The sequence below is a fragment of the Bubalus kerabau genome, chromosome 11, assembly GCF_029407905.1.
Source record: "Bubalus kerabau isolate K-KA32 ecotype Philippines breed swamp buffalo chromosome 11, PCC_UOA_SB_1v2, whole genome shotgun sequence".
Taxonomy (NCBI): domain Eukaryota; kingdom Metazoa; phylum Chordata; class Mammalia; order Artiodactyla; family Bovidae; genus Bubalus; species Bubalus kerabau.
In genome coordinates, this window is record NC_073634.1 from 90,434,127 (window position 1) to 90,457,544 (window position 23,418).

Genomic DNA, 23,418 nt, shown 5'->3' on the forward strand with positions numbered 1-23,418 from the left:
TTTACCTCTTAGGAATTGGGAATCACAACTCAGAAAAAGGAGATGGTTGGGAATTCTAAAACTTAATTTTCACATCTGTTTTCCTCTTCTGAACTCGACTCAAGTCAGAGTAATGGCAGAAAGACAAACCCATGGCCCGCTTGGAAGAAGAAACAAACCACATCAATACTCTCTACTCTGGATTCCACTTCCCTATGTGGTAAAGTGAGTTTTGTCAGATTTGTTGTTGTTGGGGCCACCTGAATATTAACAGAACAATTTAATGGAAAGAAATAGTTCACACAGGATGAAGGTTCAAGGGTCTTTAAAGCCTTTTTTCCCCTCCTCCCTTTGGTTTCTTTTCTTTAAGGTGTGCTCAACTTTCTGGAATAACAAAAACAAAACAAAACCAAACACAGAAGAAAAACAGTCCCAAGCAACCCACACACACAAAACTCCACTGGCATTATCATCATCACCATCTCCTAGAACAATCGCACCTTTTGTCATTTCTGGTGGAGGTACAGCTGCTGAAGAAGCCAAGACTTAGTAGAGAAAGCTAAGACATGAAGGGAGGGAAGAAAATGCTTCCTTTGTTAACGAAAAGCTGTTTCCATTTAAAAGTTTCAACATACTATGGAATAGTGAATGCACTTTTGTGAGCAAACGCAAAGCGTACAATGAAGAAAAGCTGCCTGTCAACTAAGTAAACAGTCATCTGAAGGCATCCCAAACCTTCTCCACTTTTCTCGAAAAATGTAGGGGAGAGGGGGGAGGGAGTGTGTACTATTAGTAGCCACGGCGGAGGATGTGTCTAAAACGTATAGTAAATATGACACAAAGGGCTTCTAGAGGGCTATAGATCCATTTAATTACAATATTAAGAAATCCCAAGGTGAGTATGTTTTTTAAAAGACCACAAGGCTATAATCAATTGCTCTAGCATGTATTAAAAATGGCGTGCTTGGGAAAGCATTTTATTGAATTTCACAAATATTCCACTGAGTTTATTTTCCTTCATGAAGCAATGCCTGAAGACAGGTAAGGACAAGCTAGAGTTTCTGTTACACAACAGCAGGCTCTTGTGATAAACCTGATTACAATACCCTGTCAGAGGTGAACTTCCTGCTTTGCTATTAAAAAAAAGCACAGTGCCGCACCCTTACTTATTGTTGTTTCGAAGCAAAAATTCAGCGGAGAAAAAACTAATGCTACATGCACCTGTTAACCCAAACCTAAAATAAGGCTTTCTATGGCAAAGGGAAATTAATAAAGAATAAAACTATGTCAGAAGAGATGACAAAGCACTGTAATATATTACTTATGGAGGAAGGATAAAATGAATTCCACACGCATTATGATTCAGAAAACAGTTCAATTCGCATTTCTGGTCTGCTAGAATTAACTTAATTGTTGTAAATCTATTAGAAGTAACAGGAAATATACTTTTTTATATTCAAAATCTAGTCTTCTGAAAGCCTATGGTGAATGCATTACTTTACGTGAAATACAGTCTTGGTCATGGGAACAAGACCATTTTAGAAACATGCTGTCGACTTCCCAAACCAAGATAAACCTTATGAACAAATACAAATTTATGAACCGATGACCAACTGAACAGGAGAGGGTCATTTGGTTTGGCCTCAGGATCAGAGTTGGGAAAAACCTACCGCAGTTCTCCTTCTTAAAATGCATCTGTCCTCCAAACATTCTGCTTATTGTGGAATAGCTACATTTAAATTCACCTATCTGTACTGAAGCATATTAAAAGCTGGTATCCAGAAGAGCAGACAATCTCCAAATAATTTCCATTTGATCTTGGCAGGGTTACATAATTATTTTTGCAGCAGGCTAACCTTTGTCACTGGGCTTCCCTGGTGGCTCAGTCGGTAAAGAATCCACCTGCAATGCAAGAGACCTGGGTTCTATCCCTGGGTTGGGAAGATCTCCTGGAGAAGGGCATGGCAACCTGTTCTAGTATTCTTGCCTGGAGAATTCCATGGACAGAAGAGCCTGGTGGGCTGTAGTCCACAGGGTCGCAAAGAGTCAGGCACGACTGAGAGACTAAGCACAGCACAACCTTTGTCATTACTCAGTTTTCCTCAGGCAAGTACAAAACTTGGTTCTCATTCCTTCTCCTGGGAAGCAGAGTTTGGGGGAGGCCTGGGCTGAGCACCCTGGGTACCAGGGATGGGTACTGACACAGGATCAAACTAAGTCACAGACACTTCCCATGAAATCACTGGCTTCACTCTGCAAACATCAGGTATTATTTTTCTAAAAAAAAGTCATCCATGTAGCCTCAAACATACATTTTCTGACTAGGGTAATTTACTATTGGTTTCGGTACATGGGTGAGCAGTACGAAGAACTGATAAGATTATTAATCTCACAAGCTGGTTTTCATGAGTGATACTGACACACCCATAAATCGAGTTTGTAAATGTCCTTACTTATAAGCAGAAATTACATCCCTTATGCATTTACCACTAAAATATCAGTAGAATGCTTTTTTATTTTTTCAGCCAAATGCCACTAATAGCCTCCTGATACATAATAAATATAAAAGAAGCAGACTGAAAGCTTACTATTTAGGTAGAAAAAAATCCCCAACAAATCTATTTGAACTCTTCTCTAAATAAAGTATTTAATTCTGTTTTTCAGCTATTTCAAATCATTTAATCAACAAACACAGAGTCCTTTTCTATGTATACATAATTGTATTATATATGAGGTCTTATGTGTGTGTGTGTGCGCGCACGCCTGCTCAGTCATGTCTGACTTTGCGACCCCATGAACTAAAGCTCGCCAGGCTCCTCTGTCCATGGAATTCTCCAGGCAAGAATACTGGAGTGGATAGCCATTTCCTACTCCAGGGGATCTTCCCGACTCAGGGATCAAACTTGCATCTCTTGCATCTCCTGCATTACCAGGTGGATTCTTTACCACTGAGCCATCATGGAAGCCCATGAAGTCTTAAGGATGACAAATAGAAGTACTACATGATTCCTACTGTCAAAAGAGTAGCTAGGGATGCAAAGAATATACAAACAAACCAACTGCTACATCTGCCCATGGACTCCTCCTTTAGTACTCCCTCTGTGGTTCTCCCTCCAGAGGCAACTAATTATCCTAAATTTTGCTTACCATGAACTTTAAAAAAAAATAGTTTTATCATACATATCAGATCAGATCAGTTGCTCAGTTGTGTCCGACTCTTTTCGACCCCATGAATTGCAGCATGCCAGGCCTCCCTGTCCATCACCAACTCCTGGAGTTCACTGAGACTCATGTCCATCGAGTCAGTGATGCCATCCAGCCATCTCATCCTCTGTCGTCCCCTTCTCCTCTTGCCCCCAATCCCTCCCAGCATCAGAGTCTTTTCCAATGAGTCAACTCTTTGCATGAGGTGTCCAAAGCACTGGAGTTTCAGCTTCAGCATCATTCCTTCCAAAGAAATCCCAGGGCTGATCTCCTTCAGAATGGACTGGTTGGATCTCCTTACAGTCCAAGGGACTCTCAAGAGTCTTCTCCAACACCACAGTTCAAAGGCATCAATTCTTCGGTGCTCAGCCTTCTTCACAGTCCAACTCTCACATCCATACATGCCCACAGGAAACAGATAAATATACCTACATATTTAGTTTAACTTCTTTTTTGAGCTTAACAAAAATAGCATCATACTGTACATAGTTTCCTAAGACTTGCCTCTCACACTCGACAGAATGTTAGGTTCATTCCTGCTGCTTGTATCTAAGGTTATTTAATACACCATGTCTGACTATGTCACATTTTATCCCTTTTTCTGGTGACAGACATTTATATTGTTTCCAGTTCTATTTGTTTGTTTTTTATTCATCACCTAGCTGCCTTCTTTAGCCTGTTAGCCTTGTACCCTAAAACACTAATCTCCATCAACAGACAACTAGTGAGGTAATTGTGGCATATCTATTCTGTGAAGCTTCCAGAAAAATAAAAAGTTAAAGTTAGTAAGTTAATTGCAGTTATACAAGAGATTAAAAGAAAACTAAGATCATGGCATCTGGTCCCATCCTTCATGGCAAATAGATGGGGAAACAGTGGAAACAGTGTCAGACTTTATTTTTTGGGGCTCCAAAATCACTGCAGATGGTGACTGCAGTCATGAAACTAAAAGATACTTGCTCCTTGGAAGGAAAGTTATGATCAACCTAGACAGCATATTAAAAAGCAGAGACATTACTTTGCCAACAAAGGTCCGTCTAGTCAAAACTATGGTTTTTCCAGTAGTCATGTATGGATGTGAGAGTTGGACTGTGAAGAAAGCTGAGCACCGAAGAATTGATGCTTCTGAACTGTGGTGTTGGAGAAGACTCTTGAGAGTCCCTTGGACTGCAAGGAGATCCAACCAGTCCATCCTAAAGGAAATCAGTCCTGAATATTCACTGGAAGGACTGATGCAGAAGCTGAAGCTCCAATACTCTGGCCACCTGATGTGAAGAACTGACTCATTTGAAAAAACCCTGATGCTAGGAAAGATTGAGGAGGGCAGGAGGAGAAGGGAACAATAGAGGATGAGATGGTTGGATGGCATCACCAACTCAATGGACATAAGTTTGAGTAAATTCCAGGAGCTGGTGATAGACAGGGAGGCCTGGCGTGATGCAATCCACAGGGTCACAAAGAGTCGGACATGACTGATTGACTGAACTCAACTGAACTGAAGAGATTATCCCTATTCTTAGAAAATATACACTAAAACATTTAGGGATGATGTGCCATATAAATGTAACTTACCCTCAATGATTCAGAAATAGAATTGCGGAGATAGATACAGTGATAGAACAGCACAAAGGATAAAACTGTAGGATAAAATAGTAATAACACTTGAATCTGGGTAAAGGATATATTTTTATTTTTGCAGCTTTTTTATAAATCTAAAACTATTCCCAAATAAAAGTTTATTTAAAAAAAAAAAAAAAAGCTCTCTAAAGATATACCATGTTCTTGGATTGGAAGAATCAATATTGTTAAAATGACTATACTACCTAAAGCAATCTACAGATTCAATGCAGTCCCTATCAAATTACCAATGTCATTTTTCACAAACCTAGAACAAAAAAATCTGATAATTTGTATGGAAACACAAAAGACTCTGAACAACCAAAGCAATCTTGAGAAAGTAAAATGGAGCTGAAGGAATCAACCAATTAGAATACTTTCTTGTTAGGAAAATAAGCTATACACAAAATAAAACTAAATACACAAAAATAAACTAAAAATGGATTAAAGACCTAAATGCAATCATCAGAGACTATAAAACTCTTAGAGGAACATACAGGCAGAACACTCTTTGATATAAATCCCAGAAAGATCTTCTATGACCCACCTCCTAGAGTAATGGAAATAAAAACAAATGGGACCTAATTAAACTCTAAAGCTTTCACACAGCAAAAGAAACCATAAACAAAATGAAAAGACAGCCCTCAGAATGGGAAAAATAACTGCAAATGAAGCAATGGACAAAGGATTAATCTCCAAAATATACAAGCAGCTCAATATCAGAAGAACAAACAACCCAATCAAAAAATGGACAGAAGACCTAAACAGACATTTCTCCAAAGAAGACATTTAGATGACCAATAAATGCATGAAAAGGTGCTCGACATCTCTCATTATTAGAGAAATGCAAATCAAAACTACAATGAGGTATCACCTCACACTGGTCATGGCCATAATCAAAAAATCTACAAACAATGAATGCTGGAGAGTATGTGCAGAAAAGGGAACCCTCCTGCACTGTTGGTAGGAATGTAAATTGATACAGCCACTATGGAGAACAGTATGGAGATTCCTTCAAAAACTAGGAATAAAACTACCATATGACCCAGCAATTCCACTACTGAGTATATACTTTGAGAAAACCATAATTAAAAAAGATAACATGTATCACAATGTTCACTGCAGCACTATTTACAATAGCTAGGACACAGAAGCAACCTAGATGTCCATCAAAAGATGAATGGATAAAGAAGTTGTGGTACAAAAAAAAAAAAAAAGAAGTTGTGGTACATATATACAATGGAATATTACTCAATCAGAAAAACGAACACATTTGAGTCAGTTCTAGTGAGGTGAATGAACCTAGAGCCTTTTAACAGAGTGAAGTAAGTCAGAAAGAGAAAAAAAATATCGTATATTAATGCATATATATGGAATCTAGAAAAACGGTACTGATGAACCTCTTTGCAGGGCAGGAATAGAGACGCAGAGGCAGAGAACAGACTTGTGGACACAGTGGGGGAAGGAAAGGGGGGGACAAATTGAGACAGTAACACTGAAACATATATGTTGCTGTATGTAAAACAGATAGCTAGTGGGAAGTTGCTGTGTAACACAGGGAGCTCAACCCAGTGCTCTGTAACAACCTAGAGGAGTGGGATGGGAGTGGGAAGGAGGTTCAGGAGAGAAGGGACACATGTATACTTACGGCTGATTCACACTGTTGAATGGCAGAAACCAACACAACATTGTAAAGCAATTATCCTCCAATTAAAAATAAAATATATATATATGGGGGGGGGAGGCTAATTCCTCCAAAAAAAAGCTCTCTAAGATACAAGTGAAAAAGGCAAAGTGCAATAGTTATTGTTATCCAGATACAGTCCCATATTATTTTAAGCTTATACTTTCTATCAAAATCTCTATAAGAAATCATTACCCTCTTTTACTCCTGCCCCCTCACTCAAGATTAATTTAAAACTAGTCAACAAAAGAGATTGTTATTAGGGTGAGAATTTTGTATAAACAAAAGTTTATAACCATGATCCTCCAATAACATGGTCCAGCTGGTAGAAAATTGAGAAGCAAAGATTAGACAATATTTGTGAATAGAGATTATAATTTTCAAAAAAGTCCAGGAATAAATGAGCAATTGGATACTTTCAGGCATTCAAGAAAGAACTGTTTAGGTAACAATCAGCTAAAAAGCATCTGAATATCGACTTTATTTCTAAATGTCTAAAAAGTAGTATTTGGAACACTTCTATTTCTGCCCTTAAAGCACTAACTACTTTGGGAATTGACTTCCCATGATAAACAGAAAATTGGAAAAACTATATAAGGGGACTTCCCCCTGGTAGCCCAGTGGTTAAGAATCTGCCTTGCAATGTAGGGATGCAGGTTTGATTCCTATTTGGGGAACTAAGATCTCACATGCTCTGAGCGCTGCAACTACTGAAGCTGGCACCACTGAAAGGCCCAGGTGCCGCAATGACTGAGACCGTGCGCTCTGGGGCCTCGGCCCAGAACTAGAGAGCCTGCACGCACCACTGAGCCCATATGTCCCAACCAGAGTCCATGTACTGCAACAAAAGACCCCACAAGATGCAACGAAGATCCTGCCTACTGCAACTAAGACCCGATATGGTAAATAAATAAAATTTTTTTTTTAAGAAAAAATATATGAAACAATTTCAGGCATTAGAAAACAGGAAGCACAGGATGATATGCCCTGAAAGAAGAGAAACAAACGGTTGCAGGATGTTGCCTGGAGGCAGTCTGCAACCTGCAGTGCAGGGAGCAGGGAGTGAAACACAGCCCCGTGTTCTCGCTGAGTTAGAGAGGGATTAGAGTTCCTGGAAGCTGGGGTGGCTGTAATTTGCAGACAGAGTAAGAGTGAGGACGCAGATACACAGATAACTCTGGAGGTCTGCAAAGCGGTCTTCTCAAGTCTTTGGCTGAGTACCAAACTGTGCATGCTTAAAAAAAAACAACAAAACCTGAGGCCAGGGAAGAAAAAAAAATCACTGGATCTTTTCTCCCAACGAATCCAGACAATTCTCAGAGCTCAGAAAAGGCACCAGCTGGAGTGGAGAGGCTTCATAATAGTGGGGGCACTAGATGAAGTCTTTCAGAGGGACATCACTTAGTAGGCGGAGCTAAGTTAGTCCAAGAATAAAGGCTCTGGAACAGCCATAAAAAAGCTTGAAAACAAGCTTTTAAATGATCAAACTGATATCCAAGATACCTAATCATATACCAGAACAAAAATCCAGTATCCATCAACACAAAATTCACACTGTCTGCATCCAATCAAAACCACCAGGCATGGAAAGCAGGAAAACACGCCACACAATCAGGAGAGAAACCAGTCAACAGCCTCAGAGGTAACAGAATCCATAGCTGAGAACCTTCAAACATCTACTGTAAATACTGTCAATAAACTGGAGGATGAAAAAGAAAACATAAACATAGCGAGAGAAATGAAAATTAAGACTAAAATGGAATTTCTAGAAATGAAAATCATGGAATCTGAAATGAAAAAAATAGTGGAAAAAAACAGCAGATTACAAATTCAAGAAGTAAACATCAGTGAATTTGAAGACATCACCATAGAAACTATACAATACGAAACATAATGAGGGGGGAAAAAAAAGAACAGAAGGCTGTACTTCGAGTTTGAGACGACTATGTACAATGACCTTGGCAAACGATTCTACCTTCTGAAGGGTTTGAGCTTCCCTGGTGGCTCAGATAGTAAAGAGTCTGCCTGCAATGCAGGAGACCTGGGTTCAATCCCTGGGTCAGGAAGATCCCCTGGAGAAGGAAATGACAACTGCCTGGAGAATCCCATGGACAGAAGAGTCTGGCGAATCCCAGTCCATGGGGTCATAAGGAGTTGGACACGACTGAGCGACTAACACTTCACTTCACTCTGAGGTGTTTACTCACATGTGTAATTGGGAAGATGGTGAACCATACTCATGCAGAGGTTTAGTAAGGATCATAAATGTCTCTTAAATAAACTGAAAACAACGTGAAGGCTGTGAAGGTTAAGAAAGCCTATGAAAAGAATTCCTTAAGTGGGCAAATGCAGGATAATATTTAATATTAGTATTTAGTACCCTGAAAACCTGATGAAGAACAAAGGGAATATAACCTTTGAGTACTATAGTGATAAAGACTCATAATTAAAAGAACAGAAGATCTTCCACTGGAAACATGAAAAGAGAGCTAGAGGAGGACGAATGTAAACAAAGGACTTAAAATAGTGCCTCTCAAAACAAAAGTGCCCGTGCTCAGTCGTATTTGACTCTTTGCAATCACATGGACTACAGCCCGCCAGGCTCCTCTGTCCATGGGATTCTCCAGGCAAGAATACTTGAGTGGTTTGTCATTCTCTTCTCCAGGAGATCTTCCTGACCCAGGGATTGAACTCAGGTCTTCCACACTGCAGGCAGATTCTTTACCATCAGAGCCACCAGGGAAGCCCTAACATAGTCACTTTCAGTTCTTTCCTCCACAGCAACATAGTGAGCAAATAATAACATACACTGTTTTTTTAAATTTTAAATTAGTTCAAGTTCTCTATATAAAACTTCTGAAATTTAGTCTCAACAGTACACTTGTTTGCAGTGCACACATCTCACACTAAAGCTGTATTCTGAAAACAGCCTAAACAATGAAGAAACCACAAAAAGAAAATACAAATAATAGTTCTACTCTTTATTAAGATACGATTACTGTTCCATATTTGAATAGAACAAAAAGTGGATGACTTTTTTAAACTTCAACATGAAATAGTAAATCAGGAGATGAATATAAATCACCAATTACTCTAATGTCTCATAAGTGACTACAAAGTAAAAAAGAAAATAATTTACCTCTATGGCAAAGATTCCTTTGTCACGTCCATATAATTTCATCTCTTCTGGAAAATGCTGAAAAGCATGTATGTAAGGAATATGTTCCTCTTCAACAAATCTGTATTTTTGAAAAAGTTTCAATATAAGATATGTACTGATTTGGCAAAGTAAACAAAAGAGGGGAAAATGTTATATTTCAAAGACAAGGTAAGAAGCAGTTGAGTATATTGTATATCTCAAGTAGATTTAAGAATAATTAACCTGAAAATATCTGTATTTCTGTTCCCTTGTGCAGAGACAAGATTTAGTTGATTATCTAATAATCTCTTCTGTTTCTGCCCAAATAGATAAAATATTTCTAAAAGGTGTGTTTATCTTACTTGCCAATTTACCAGGCTTGTAGATATGGCATTCCTTCTGTCTATCCCTAGTTTCTCTGATGTGATTAGTTTCTACTCATCTTTTAAATCACTTCTTCAGGGAGACCTTTTTGATCTCTGTTTTCCTTGTTAGAATACCTCCTTGCCCACCATTTGGTCCCCAGTACCTGTGACAGTACACAGTAGGTACCTGTCACTGGAAGAACAATTAAAGAAACACTTGTTTACCCCTGTCTCAATGTCTGGTACATAGTAACTGGTCAACTATTTTGAGTAAATTACTGAGTTTGAAGAAGTTAGCACATAAATATAAATAAGTATTCATACATACTTATCTACAAGTCATTCATTCATTGGACAGAAATTTATCAAGTCCAATAATATATACCCAACACTATTCGAGACACAGCAGTGAACAAAATAAAAACATATTCTTGTTCCCATGGAGTTTACATTGCACTGAGAAGATAAAGATGACAAAACCAATAAGTGAAACATACAGTATGTTGCTGCTACTGCTAAGTCACTTCAGTCGTGTCCGACTCTGTGCAACCCCATAGACGGCAGCCCACCAGGCTCCCCCATCCCTGGGATTCTCCAGGCAAGAACACTGGAGTGGGTTGCCATTTCCTTCTCCAATGCAGGAAAGTGAAAAGTGAAAGTGAAGTCTCTCAGTCGTGTCCGACTCTAGCGACCCCATGGACTGCAGCCTACCAGGCTCCTCCATCCATGGGATTTTCCAGGCAAGAGCACTGGAGTGGGTTGCCACTGCCTTCTCCAATAAACAGCTTGCTGCTGCTGCTGCTAAGTCGCTTCAGTCATGTCCGACTCTGTGCAACCCCATAGACGTCAGCCCCCAGGCTCTCCCGTCCCTGGGATTCTTCAGGCAAGAACACTGGAGTGGGTTGCCATTTCCTTCTCCAATGCATGAAAGTGAAAAGTGAAAGTGAAGTTGCTCAGTCGTGTCCGACTCTTAGCGACCCCATGGACCACAGCCTACCAGACTCCTCCATCCATGGGATTTTCCAGGCAAGAGTACTGGAGTGGGGTGCCATTGCCTTCTCCGTACAGTATGTTAGGTAGGAGGAAATGGTAAAAAGAAAAACAGGGATAAAAAAAGAGCAGTGGGGAAGACTGACAGCATCTCATTCGCCCCTCCTAACCAAGAAACCAATACTCCAGTCATGACCCCTGGAGATACTGTCTCTACTTATAATACTATCATACTTTCCAAAAGCTTCAATCTGTAACAGACTGACATTTAACAAACTAGTTATTCATTACAGATAGTTTAAGCAGCACTGCATTAGAGTTAAGTTGTGTCCACTGAGAAAACATATCCTGAACCCCTTCACTTCATTCTAGTTCTATCACCACCACCCTAATCCAAGCCACTACCTCTTGTTCTAAGTATAGAAAAGACCACCCAGTCTCTCTGCTCCCACTTGTGTCTACCTAGAATCCACTTTCCTCATAGTTGCCTGAACAATCTTGAAAACATAAACCAGATCAGATCATGTCTCTCCTGTTAAACTCTTTGGTGGCTTACTATCACACTTAAAGGCAAACTTCTGATGGGTATGGGGTTTCCTCTTGGAGTGATGAATACATCCAGGAAATAGAGGTGCTGGCTGCACACCCTGTGACTATACTGAAAACCACTGACTTGTATACTTTAAAAGGGTGAATTGTATATAAATTATACTAAAAAAAAATCCAAACTCCTAACTTGGTTTACAAAGACCTATGTCTGGTCCTGTTTATTATCTCCTTGCCCTCATCTTCCTCCTACTCTTTCAAATTCGCATTCCCATCACATCAGCCTCCTCTGCTCCTGGATCATACAGAGCTTGCAACCGCTTTAGGGCCTGGCACTAGCAAACTCTCTTTACCTGGGACGCTAGTACTTCTGATACTCAACAGCTGGTTTTATTTTCATTCAGAGTGCAGTTTAAATTCCACCTTCTCACTGAGGCCTTCCCTAATAACCCAACTAAAGTAGTCATCTGGTCATTCTCTATCACATCACCCTATTTAAATCTTCTGAACAGCATTCCCTTGTCTGATTTACTTATTTATGTATTTGCTTATCTGTCCTCTCCTCTAGTCTTAAACTTCAGGAGAGCAGGGACTTTATCTATATGGTTCACAAATGTATTTCAAGGGTCTGGACTCTAGAACAACACCTGCAAATAGTAGATATTCAACGAGTATTTGTGGAATGAATATATGTTGGCTGTTTTTACTTATTATAATTGTTAAGTACAGGGTCCTTTAAAGGCTCCTCAAGGGTTATGAATTAATCTAAGGAGGATGCTGCTAAAGGATTTAACAGAGAAGTGATATACAGGATCAGTATAAGATACATGGGTATTGTGGAAAGGCTAATAATGTAGGCCCTTCAAATCAATGTTCTTTAAATAGTTTATTCAGGGTGTAGCAATAATAGTTCTCAAACTTTGGCATCCCTTAGAATCCCCAGACGGCTTATTAAAACAGAGATTGATTACCAGGCCCTGTTCCCAGAGTTTCTGACTCAGAAGGTTAGAATGGGTCCAAGAATTTGCCTTTCTAACAAATTCCCAGAAGCTGCTGATGCTGCTGGTCAGGACCACACTTTGAGAACCTGTGACTTAGAGCTCTTTTCCAAGAAAAGCAAGAGAGAGGACCAGTGGTAAAGTCTTTCTTCTACTCCTTCAAGCAATTAAACCAGGTCTCAAATTTATATGTCCCACAGAGCAAAATAAAAGCCCTCCGGCTAACTAGATCTAATCTTCTTGAAGGCAGTTTACAATTCCCCTTGGAGGGGGAAGCAAGGAAAAGCAAGGGAGAAAGGAGGGAGACAGAGGGGCGAGGAGAGAGGCAGAAGAAGAGGGGAAGAGAGACAGACAAATGTGTAGGATCTTATCCCATCCCTCCAACCACATAAAATATTCTCCCTGAGAAGAATTTTTGGGCAAATAATTTTCTCTATTATTTCTGGGCAACTATTATTTCTTCCTGGTTAGATTTCTCGGGGAGTTTTGTTACCCCCTTACAGATTGCCTTGTGTAGAACAGCTACCCTTTAATCCAGCTCCAGTGACGTGATCCTTCCTGTAAGATCCTTCAGGTTACCAGGAGGAAATGGACAGGAGAGGCACAAGATTCACCTGGGAGGTGGCTAAGTAATCCAGGTGAAGACAGAGACAGAGGGAATGGGGAAACATGGTTCTCAGAGTTATTTTGGAAGTATAATTGAGAGGACATATTGATTAAACTACATGCAGAGAGAGGAAAGAGTCAAGGATGGGTCTCAGGTGCCTGTATGAGATGAAACAGGGTATTCATGAAGAAGGCAATCAGTGGAGGAAGAGATGAACTGAGGAGAAAGATGATGGAGTATCCAGCAGGCAGCCGATAATGTGAATATATGGGTCTGGCCCTCACTAGACAAGTCTGGGCTGGAAATCCAGATCTGGGAGTCGTCATCGTACAGATGGTAATTAGAGCCTTGGGGAAGGGTGAGATCACCAATGAGGGCGGACAGAACAAGATGAGGTTTTAACGTAACAGTAAAATTCACTGAATCATGGACTATCTGCATGTCAAGTTAATCACATCTGAGAAAAGCCTTGTTATTTGGTTGATGTGGCCAAATTCAAAGGCACTATTCTCATTTACTGGAGGCACTTTATTTAACCAAAGGGCCTAGTGCCAATGATGATGATGACGATAAAGAAAACATAAACAGCAATAACTAGAACTGAGTTCTTATTATGCACCAGGTGCGATGTGCTTTTCATGTGGTACTAAGTATTGAAAGTAGTTTCAACTCTCTGAGGTAGATATTATTAGTAACCTCATTTTACCAATGAGGAAACAGAGGCAGAAAGAAATTAAATAACTTACTCAAGGTCCTATAGTACGTAAGTGACAGAACCAGGATTCAAACCCAGGGTTCTGGTTCCAAATCTATGCTCTGAAAATCACTCCACACACTGAGAAACTCAAATGTTATTATTTAGAACACATAATGAGCAAGGAAAAATGAACACATTAATGACTGTGGTACATCTTCTATTTAATGAGAAATTCTTACATACCATACCATAATTTATTCATTACCTATAAAACCCTGCAGATAATCTTGAAAACTGTACATGCTGACTATCCACATAACAGGTTCTTCTAATAGCTTTGTTTTCCATTTTAGCTTATAAACACAGACAATCTATCTTTTAGCTCTTAACAACACCAAGGTATGCTTTTGTATAACTACTACTAATATTTGTCATGTGAAGGTCATCTATTCATCTTCTCTCTTAAAAATGAAAAATACTTAATAATACTGTGCAGGTACTTAAACGTCACTTTCCACCTTCAAAGCATTTTATTCACATTGGATGATAAATTCTCTAATACCCCAAGTAAGATAAATAGTATTATTTCCACTATATAAATAAGGAAACCCAGGAGATGAATTCTTAGCCCAGGGAGAATTACATTTCAGAGTCAGAATTCAGACTGCCTAATCTTTCCCTTCCTTAATTGAAGCCTCCTGGTAAAATCCAAAATATCCACAGGCTGTCACACAGATAATCAGCAAAAGCATCATCGTAAGAGGCCCAGCTTACCTCAAAAGATCTGAAAGAGTAATTGTCTCTCTCTGCCAAAGTAATGACAGATAGCAGAAGGCTAGCGTCCGTGGTACACTCATCTTCATGACCCCCTTCTCCTTCCGCAGCGAATATTCCACTCCATCAAGAGACCCAGAACAGACAGAGGTCGTTTCTTAAGGGACAAATGGAGATTTTTTTTTTTTAAGCGTAAGCAACTATTTTGGACAAGAAAAGAAGAAAAACAGCAAAATCCAAAGAGGTATTTTAAATATCTTAAAATTACTGATAGAATCTTTACACAGAGCAACTTGGCAATAAAGGGTAGTAATGATTTGGAAGAAAACTGGCCAAAATGTTAAGTGCTGGTTCTCTGTGGGAATGGGGTGTGTGGAGAGTCTAAGGAGTGATCTGTTTTTTCTGGATTTTTTGTAGTGAACGGGAGCAAGTTTTCAAATAAATAAAAGGACAATTACTAAGCGAAGCAAAAATGTGTCATTCCTTTGTCCCCTTCTCCGACAGGCTCTCCAAATAGCTAAGGCAGCACCTCTCCCACTCCCATGCTCCGGGCGTCCTCCCCCATGGCATTATTTCATCCTCGGTGCATTCATTCCACAAATACTTGTCCATCTTACTCTGTGCCTCTCTTCCAGGTTTGGGGAAATGACTGTGTACAGTATCTCATCTCTTCTTAAACTCACAAACTAGTAGTGAGGGACAGTAAATGACCAAAAAAAAAAAAAACCTGACAGACAGTGGTTAAGTGCAACATGGAAAAACAGCAATGTAGGGGCATACAGAGTAATGGGAAGGGAAGAGACCTGTGCTTTTTCACATGGGTGGTCCCAGAAGCCCTGTGGGGAGGGTGACACCTGAGCAGAGACCTGGCTGAAATCAGAGAATAAGGCTGAAGGATCTGGGAAGGAACACCGAGTCTATCAGCAGAGTCAACTTGAAGGAACAGCGAGGAAGCCAGTGTGGCTAGAGCACCATGGGTGAGGGGGAGAGTGGCAGGAGATGACCACAGAGAATTGTTAGATGATAAGAAACCAAACTGTTAAAGGGCTTTGTTGGCCATGATCTGTCTTTCAGATTTTCAACTAAGTATAATAAGAGTTTTCTGGAAACTTTTAAACAGAAGAGCAACATAATCCCATTTCTGATTTTCAAAAGGTTACTCTGGCTGCTATGAAGAATAGAATTAGAGGACGGCACACAGGAGACCATGATGCCAGGTCTGCAGCAATGGGTCTTTGTGCTGGAGTGGAGATCCTGTACATGGTGAGGGGCAGCTGGACCCTGGACATATTCTGAAGGCACAGTCAGAAAGACTTGCTGATGGACTGGATGTGAAGTATGAGAAAACAAGGGGAGACGAGTAGAAGTCTAAGGTTTTGGGGCCTGAGCAACAAGAAGAATGGAGATGTCACTTACTAAGACAAGGAAGGCGGCAGAAGATCAGGCTTGACCAGAGAAATCAAGATATCAGACCTGCACATGTTAAGTGTAAGACTTTATTAAACATGCAAATGGAAATGCTGAGTAGGCAGCTGAATATAAAATTCTAGAGTTGAGAGGATAGGAATTTTAGAGCTGTTGGAATAGTTGGTGTTTAAAGCCAGGAGTGAGGGTAGATGGAAAAGCGGGACTAGGAATAACCCTGAGAGACTCCAAGTTTTCTTAAGCAAAAACTCTCCAATTTATCCCTCAAAATCCCCTTTTCTAAATCCTGAAGATTCTTTCTTCATAGCATTTATCAGCAACTGCCCTATTCTTTTTCGCGTGTGCATTTATTGTCCAGCTCCTCCCAGGACACTCTATGGAGCTTGAAGACAGACAATATTGCTCACCATGGCATCCACAGAGCTCAGAACAGGCTCCAGGTGGAGAAGGAATCCAATAAATATTTGGTGACCAATGGTCTAGCAGCTCTACTTCAAAGATTTCATCTTAGTGAAATGATTTTTAAAACATGCAAAGGTTCAGGGTCAAGGCATGTTATGGCAACACTGTTTATAATAAGAAAACAATTTAAAACAACATAAGTGACTAGAATAGAAATTTAATTAACTCCATGCAATGAAAACAGTGCATAACAATGTACACAATGCTTTGTGTAAACGCATTGGACTGTTCTCCAGGTACAGCTGTTGGACGAGGTATATTAGCATCACCTGAGAACACGGTAGAGATGCAAATTATTGAGCTCACCCGCCCTCCATCCCTACCATCCTCCGATGGATGCTAAAGGCTGACGACTATGGTTTTAAAAGAATATACAGGGACACAGATTTCTATAAAATATTATTTTTAAAACTTCTCTATATATTACATATATAAAAACATGTAGGAACTTCCAGTTAAGATGGCAGATTGAAAACAACACATTAGCTTCTGTTTTGTCCCACTTTAATTATAAATTAAAGAAATTTAAAAAATATATACATACAAGAACAAATAACGTGGAAAAAGAGATAACAGCAGTAAAATGTTAAAAGCTGAAAAGCAAATGGACAGGTGGGTATTGCCTCAGCAGTGCTGAGAAAGCCGGATTCACAGCCAGCAGTAGGGAAAACAGAAGCCAATGTAATTTTCCCTGGGGGCCTCTAAGGACGGCTCAGGAGTCGGTTAAACCAGGTAGCCCTGAAAAGTGCGTGAAGTAGGACCAACACCAGGAAGACTGCTTGGAAGCCTGACTAAGAAGTTATACACCCAGACTCCTTCCCAAGCTCCATGCAGCCAAATGACTGCTCCTCCCCAATCTTGCCCGAAAATGGGAAGTTTCTCCTCCAGAGACCCTCTCCTCCCCTGAGGCCTTCTTCCCACCCAGTTCCCAGGACAGTCGGGGTTACACCCTCCCAAAAAAAAAAAAAACCTCAGAGATGTTTCTGGAAAATCTGGTCAGCTGAGGGGTAAAAGAGTTAAAGATGACAATGCTGGAGGTTCATCAAGAAAATAAACCAGAGCAGAAGTGACAAGACTTACTGTGGGTAGAAAGCTTTCAATCAACTTTTCAATCTCCATTCTTAAACAGGACTAGCCTTCTTAGGCTTGCTAAGCACTTGAAGAAACCCTCTAGTATAAAAAGGCAAAGAAAGAAAGAAAGTGAAGTCGCTCAGTTGTGTCCGATTTATGGACTGTAGCCTACTAGGCTCCTCCATCCATGGGATTTTCCAGTAAAGAATACTGGAATGGGTTGCCATTTCCTTCTCCAGGAGATCTTCCTGACCCAGGGATTGAACCCAGGTCTCCCGCATTGTAGGAAGACGCTTTACCGTCAAATCTTCAAATCAGTGGGAAATAACATTAATGTCCTTAGCAAAATAAGAAAAGATGCTCCACAAATTGAGGGTGTGTACCAAGAAAGAAGATGAAGTGAGATAAAGAAATCAGAAATTTAACCACAGACAGGTGACAGACTTCTCGGGAACGGTGGTAAAGAGATCCCCAAGACAGAGGTCTGGAGATACATCATTCTAGATCAAAGCAGCTCAGAAGTTCCAGGATCTATTACGGAAGATGAAATTGACAGAATAAGGAATTGAGAGATTGTCAGAATTGAGGGGAAGTGTGGAGATACATTAGTAACAGATTATAGATTCATGGACTATAGATTCATAGTTTCACTAAGTTGTATTTGACTCTTTTGTGACCCCATGGCCTGTAGCCCACCAGGCTCCTCTGTCCATGGGGTTCTCCAGGCAACAAGAGTGGAATGGATTGCCATTTCCTTCTCGAGGGGATCTTCCCGACCCAGAGATCAAATCCATGTCTTCTGCACTGGCGGGCAGATTCTTACCACTGAGCCACCTGGGAAGCCCAGATTACAGATTAGTAATAAATAAATAGAAAGCCTGCCTGGAGAATCCATGGACGGAGGAGCCTGGTAGGATGCAGTCCATGGAGTCGCTAAGAGTCAGACATAACTGAGCGACTTCACTTTCACTTTTTACTTTCATGCATTGGAAAAGGAAATGGCAACCAACTCCAGTGTTCTTGCCTGGAGAATCCCAGTGATGGGGCAGCCTGGTGGGCTGCCGTCTATGGGGTCACACAGAGTCGGACACAACTGAAGTGACTTAGCAGCAGCAGCAGCAGCAAACAAATTATCAACTCTGGAAAAACCAAAGCATATACAGAAAAAGTAATCATAGTAAGCTATATGACTCAGCTCTGATGAATATTTATATACATTTACAATTTAAGCACCAAAAAATTGACCAAGCAAAAAATTATATTGGAAAGCTAGAGAAGGAGAAATTCATAATTGTGTACTGATAATTATGTAGCAGGGGGTGGGGAGGGACAGTGAGGGATGAGTGAAAGAGCTAAGGCTTCGTCATCCACAGTGGGAATTTAATCACTCATGTGCAAAACGAGAAATCAAGACGTAGTAACAGAAGCATGTGATACAGCGATACAGCATTTAAAAAAAAGTTGAAAATGAATGCCTCTGGGAAACGGGACATTTGAGGGAGATAGTGGACTGCAATTTATTTTTATTTGTGTAACAAGTCCTATAAATCTATTTGAATCAACATGCATGTAGAATTTTGATCAAAAAAATTCAAAGAATCAAGAAGTAGTTCACATTTTTGGAAAACAAAACTCGTGCTTTCTCTCTCTCTACATATATGAATAAAAAACCTTCTAGAATGTAGAAGAATACAGTAATAGTGGTTATTTTGGGGTGGTACAATAACTCGTGAGTTTATTTTCTTTATGAACATCTGTTTTTTGTGTTTTTTTTTTTGCCAGGCCACACAGCTTACAGGATCTTAATTCCCTAAAGAGGGATTAAACCTGGGCCCCAGCAGTGGAAGGGCCAAGTTCTAACCACTGGACTGCCAGGGAATTCCCATGAATATCTGAATTTTATAGTTTTGTATTAATAATGAGTTGTTTTAATAGTTACATTTAATAGAAAAATGAAAATAAAGCTCTAAGGATCATCATTTACTAAGAAACAAACATGCAAACAAAAATCCCTAACATAGGTTAAACAATCACGATGTCTTACTAAAAAGGCTTGGATGGTTTCAGAGTCCTAGTTCTCTGAGATTTTTTGAGTCAGGTGGCCTGAGGCATGGAAAAGGAAACCCCACATGCCATGCTGCCCAATTATCCTACGACCTAACTTCTTTGGACACAAAATGTAACTTATTTGATAACTGTGTCATTGTGCAGTCCATCAAGAAATGCAGATATGCTGAAGGAAAAAAAGGAAATGACAAAAAATAAAAAGAAACGTGGATATGCTGATAAAAGGAATTTTTAATCTCTGGAGGGTGAGGGGCTTGCAAAGAAGCAGTCCATACTAGAAATGTTTTGTTGAAAATTTTACATAACCACACGTAATGCAGACTTCAACAATTCCTAACACCATGAAGTTTGCAGGCTATCTCCCAGACAACCCTAGTAGCACACATCAAGACCTTCACAATCTATAATAAAATCTTTCTGTTTTCCACCACGTTTCTTTGTTTTTGTTTCTAAAAGTAATGTAGAAACAACTAAAATCATGAATAAATGCTCTGAGGAGAAGGTCTGTATCTGTAACCTTAAAGACACTCCTTATCTATTTTAAATTATGGAATTAAACCAGAAAGTAAGACATACATGCACATGCACGCACACACACACACACAATATGGTGATCTGATTCAGCCTGCGTTAGTCTACGCAGAGAAACTGGGCAGCTTATCTTTGACTCCTGTCTATCTTACCACATGGCTAAGTTCTATTAGTTCTCTGCTACAACTTTTCTCTGAGCCCACAGCTATCTTACTTGAGCTAGCCTCCTTTTTGGATCTACTTATTGCTTGAAAAGTGAAAGTGTTAGTCATTCAGTCATGTCTGACTCTTTCCACCTCATGGACTGTAGCCCGCCAGGCTCCTGCGCCCATGGATTCTCAAGAACAGCTCCTGGAGTGGGGAGAAATTCCCTTCTCCAAGGGATCTTTCCGACCCAGCAGAGATCGAACCCTGGTCTTCTGCAGGTAGATTCTTTCCCATCTAAGCCACCTGGGAAGCCTTACTGTTTAGTTCCCTTTAAAAAATCACACCTAAAAGCTCATGCGGAAACAATGTACCTTTTTAAAAACTGCCCTAACATTTCACTCAGTTCACCTTTCTCCTTGCCATATGATTCAACAAATCATTCTTCCTTGCTAGGCAAGTTCCCCTCCTTGGAATATGAAAGGACAGGACTCCATTATTTCTAAGATGCACGGCCAGAGCGTTAGTTTGTCATCTTTACCTGAGTGTGATGCTTTGATGATGGGGAAAGGCTTTGGAGTGCGGACATCAGGCTGAGACTCTGCTCCACTCTCAGCAAAAGACAGACAGCTCACGTCACTCAGCAGCTCAGGCTCACTCTCCCAATCTGAATGGCTCAAATTATCTTCTAATACCTGTTTTGTAAAAGAATATAAATTATGATTATATCGGAATTACAACATAATTCATTTCCACAAACTGTAAATAATGCTTGAGCATCACAAACACCAGAGAAGGAACCACTCTAGAGACCTGCAGGCATCTGCCTGGTCCCTGAGGCCAAGAGAGCCAGACTTCTGCACGTGCTCCTCAGCAGCTCCCAGCCATGTTTCTCAGATAAGGATGCCAAACAAGCATGAGCACAGAAACAGGCAGACACAACAGGCCTAGTTCTCTCTGTAAACACCTCTCCTACAGCTCTAGCATCAACACCAATACAAACATCAAGTGTCAATAATGACTCCAGACACACTAAGGCTTGACAATCATACATTATCTCTTACCATGATTTAATTTTTCACAAGTGTATCACTGAAATAGCAGTCAGAGTGTCCCTTAGAAAGGTTAGCTGGCCAGCTACCTAAAGGCCTCATTAACTGACATGACCTTGGGGAGCTGATCACAGTCAAAAAGCCATGCTCTCAGTCATGTAGGCCAGAAACTTGATCTCACTGTGAGGAGATAAAGCTCGTATTAAAGGAACTCACAGAGAATGAGACAGAAAAAAGAACCCAGGGACAGGATAATGCTTGTTTCTTCTGTCAAGCACATCCCCTCTGGTAGGTGAGCCCACGAGGTGCCAGGCAACCATAAAGTTGGCTGATACATGGAGATCACTGAGAAAACTGAAGCAATCCTAAGGAAACTCCCACACCACACACTTGGCCCTCTGTCAGCCTCTGCGCCCTTCCCTGCTCCCATCTACAGCAACGTCTCCCTCTGTGTACTTGATTCCACCTCTCACTGTTGTTCAGTCGCTAAGTTGTGTCCAACTCTTTGCAACCCCATGGACTGCAGCATGCCAAGCTTCCTGGTCCTTCCTGGAGTTTGCTCAGACTCATGTCCATTGAGTCACTGATGCCATCCAACCACCTCACCTCCTTTTGCCCTCAATCTTTCCCAGCATCAGGATCCTTCCAATGAATATTCAGAGCTCAGTCTTGGTCCTCTTCTCTGTCTTTACTCCTCAGGGATGTTATCTGGTCTTGTAGTTTTAAATACCATCTACTACATATACTGTTTTCAATTCTAATGTGCACTCCCCCATCTCCATATTTTAACATCCCTGAAATCAGGAATATCTTATAGTCAGCGCCATGGCACAATTTAATTTGCAGCATTTTCTTTTTTCTTGGGGGTACTTAAAAATAATGGTGCATCTTACAAACAGTGGTATTTTAGATTTGATTATAGTGTGAGCTGACAACTTCCAAATCTGTATCTCCAGTCCAGATCTCTCCCCCGGAACTGAAACGTATCTGAGGACTCCACATTTCCTCCTGGATGTCCAATAGCTGTCTCAAACTTACTGCTTAGAACTCAACTATAGTTATTCCTGCTCCATCTGCTATTTCTAAACTTTTCATTCCTGCAATTTCTAAACATCTCATTTCTTTCACTAAACTCTGTGTGTGGAACCTATGAGACCCTAACCAAACAAGGAAACATTGGGCCAAGTTTCCAAGCTCTTAACAAATGTGTGTCAAACAGAGTCAGAATCCCTTGACAGTCCTAGAGAGTAAGAACCACACAAAACACATCAAAGCTTATCAAACCTGCATTTCCCAGCAGTGGAATCCTTCCCTATTCCAAACAAAATGATCCATGGCACATTTAATAAGCAGTGAAAAGCAAACTGCTAAAAATATAACTGCTTTGATGGACGGGGGCGGGGTGGTGAAGGATCCAGATGACAACTGAGCTGAATCTTGAAATGCCAGGTAAAGCAAGCAGGTGTTCCAAGCAAAAAGAATAACATTTGCAAAACAGTTTTAAATAGTACAGTGGTAGAAACTCCTTTAAACTTCTATTGAGAAACTTAACCACAAATTTCTTTATGTTTCAACTGGTCAAATAAGAAGTCAAAATTAATTTCAGTGCCTACATCACTGACCCTGTCCTTCTGGACTATAAATGAAACCTCTTCACTGAAACTCCTCTGAAAACCATAATTCAGGTAAGGCTGAACCTCATCTTCATTTCTATCTCTCACCAGATATGTCTTTTGGTCCCACTTGTCAGACATGTGACTCACCGTAGTTTTCCTTCTGCTGGTATAAACTGGGTTTTTACAATATGCCTGCTTGCTCTTCTGAAGGTAGCGCTTCCAAAAATTATGCAAAACTTCATTCTAATGTGGAAGAGAAACAAGAATGCTTCAGGTTCTGATGAAAATATACTGGCCCATCCAGACCACAGAACCTCTATTCTCTTGTACTTTACATACTGCTTCCATCTAAATGTATTCTTACCTTTCTTACTTAAATTTCCTTGAAAGAATTATCATTTCAGTATCAGGTATATGAGAAGCACTGAATATAGTCTTCCTAATCTTAGA

The 23,418-nt window shown here is 40.2% G+C and overlaps 1 protein-coding gene across 3 annotated transcripts in view; it reads right to left on the reverse strand.

Annotated features, from left to right (window-relative positions):
- TAF1B (TATA-box binding protein associated factor, RNA polymerase I subunit B) overlaps nt 1-23,418 on the reverse strand; it is a 55,550-nt gene that overhangs the window by 23,086 nt on the left and 9,046 nt on the right. For all 3 annotated transcript variants that reach the window (XM_055540959.1, XM_055540958.1, XM_055540957.1), the window contains exons 5-8: nt 23,116-23,211; nt 20,842-20,995; nt 14,601-14,757; nt 9,624-9,723 (exon numbers count right to left, since the gene is read on the reverse strand). In XM_055540959.1, the coding sequence (XP_055396934.1) occupies nt 9,624-9,723; nt 14,601-14,757; nt 20,842-20,995; nt 23,116-23,211 (507 nt within the window). The remainder of the gene's footprint in view (nt 1-9,623; nt 9,724-14,600; nt 14,758-20,841; nt 20,996-23,115; nt 23,212-23,418) is intronic.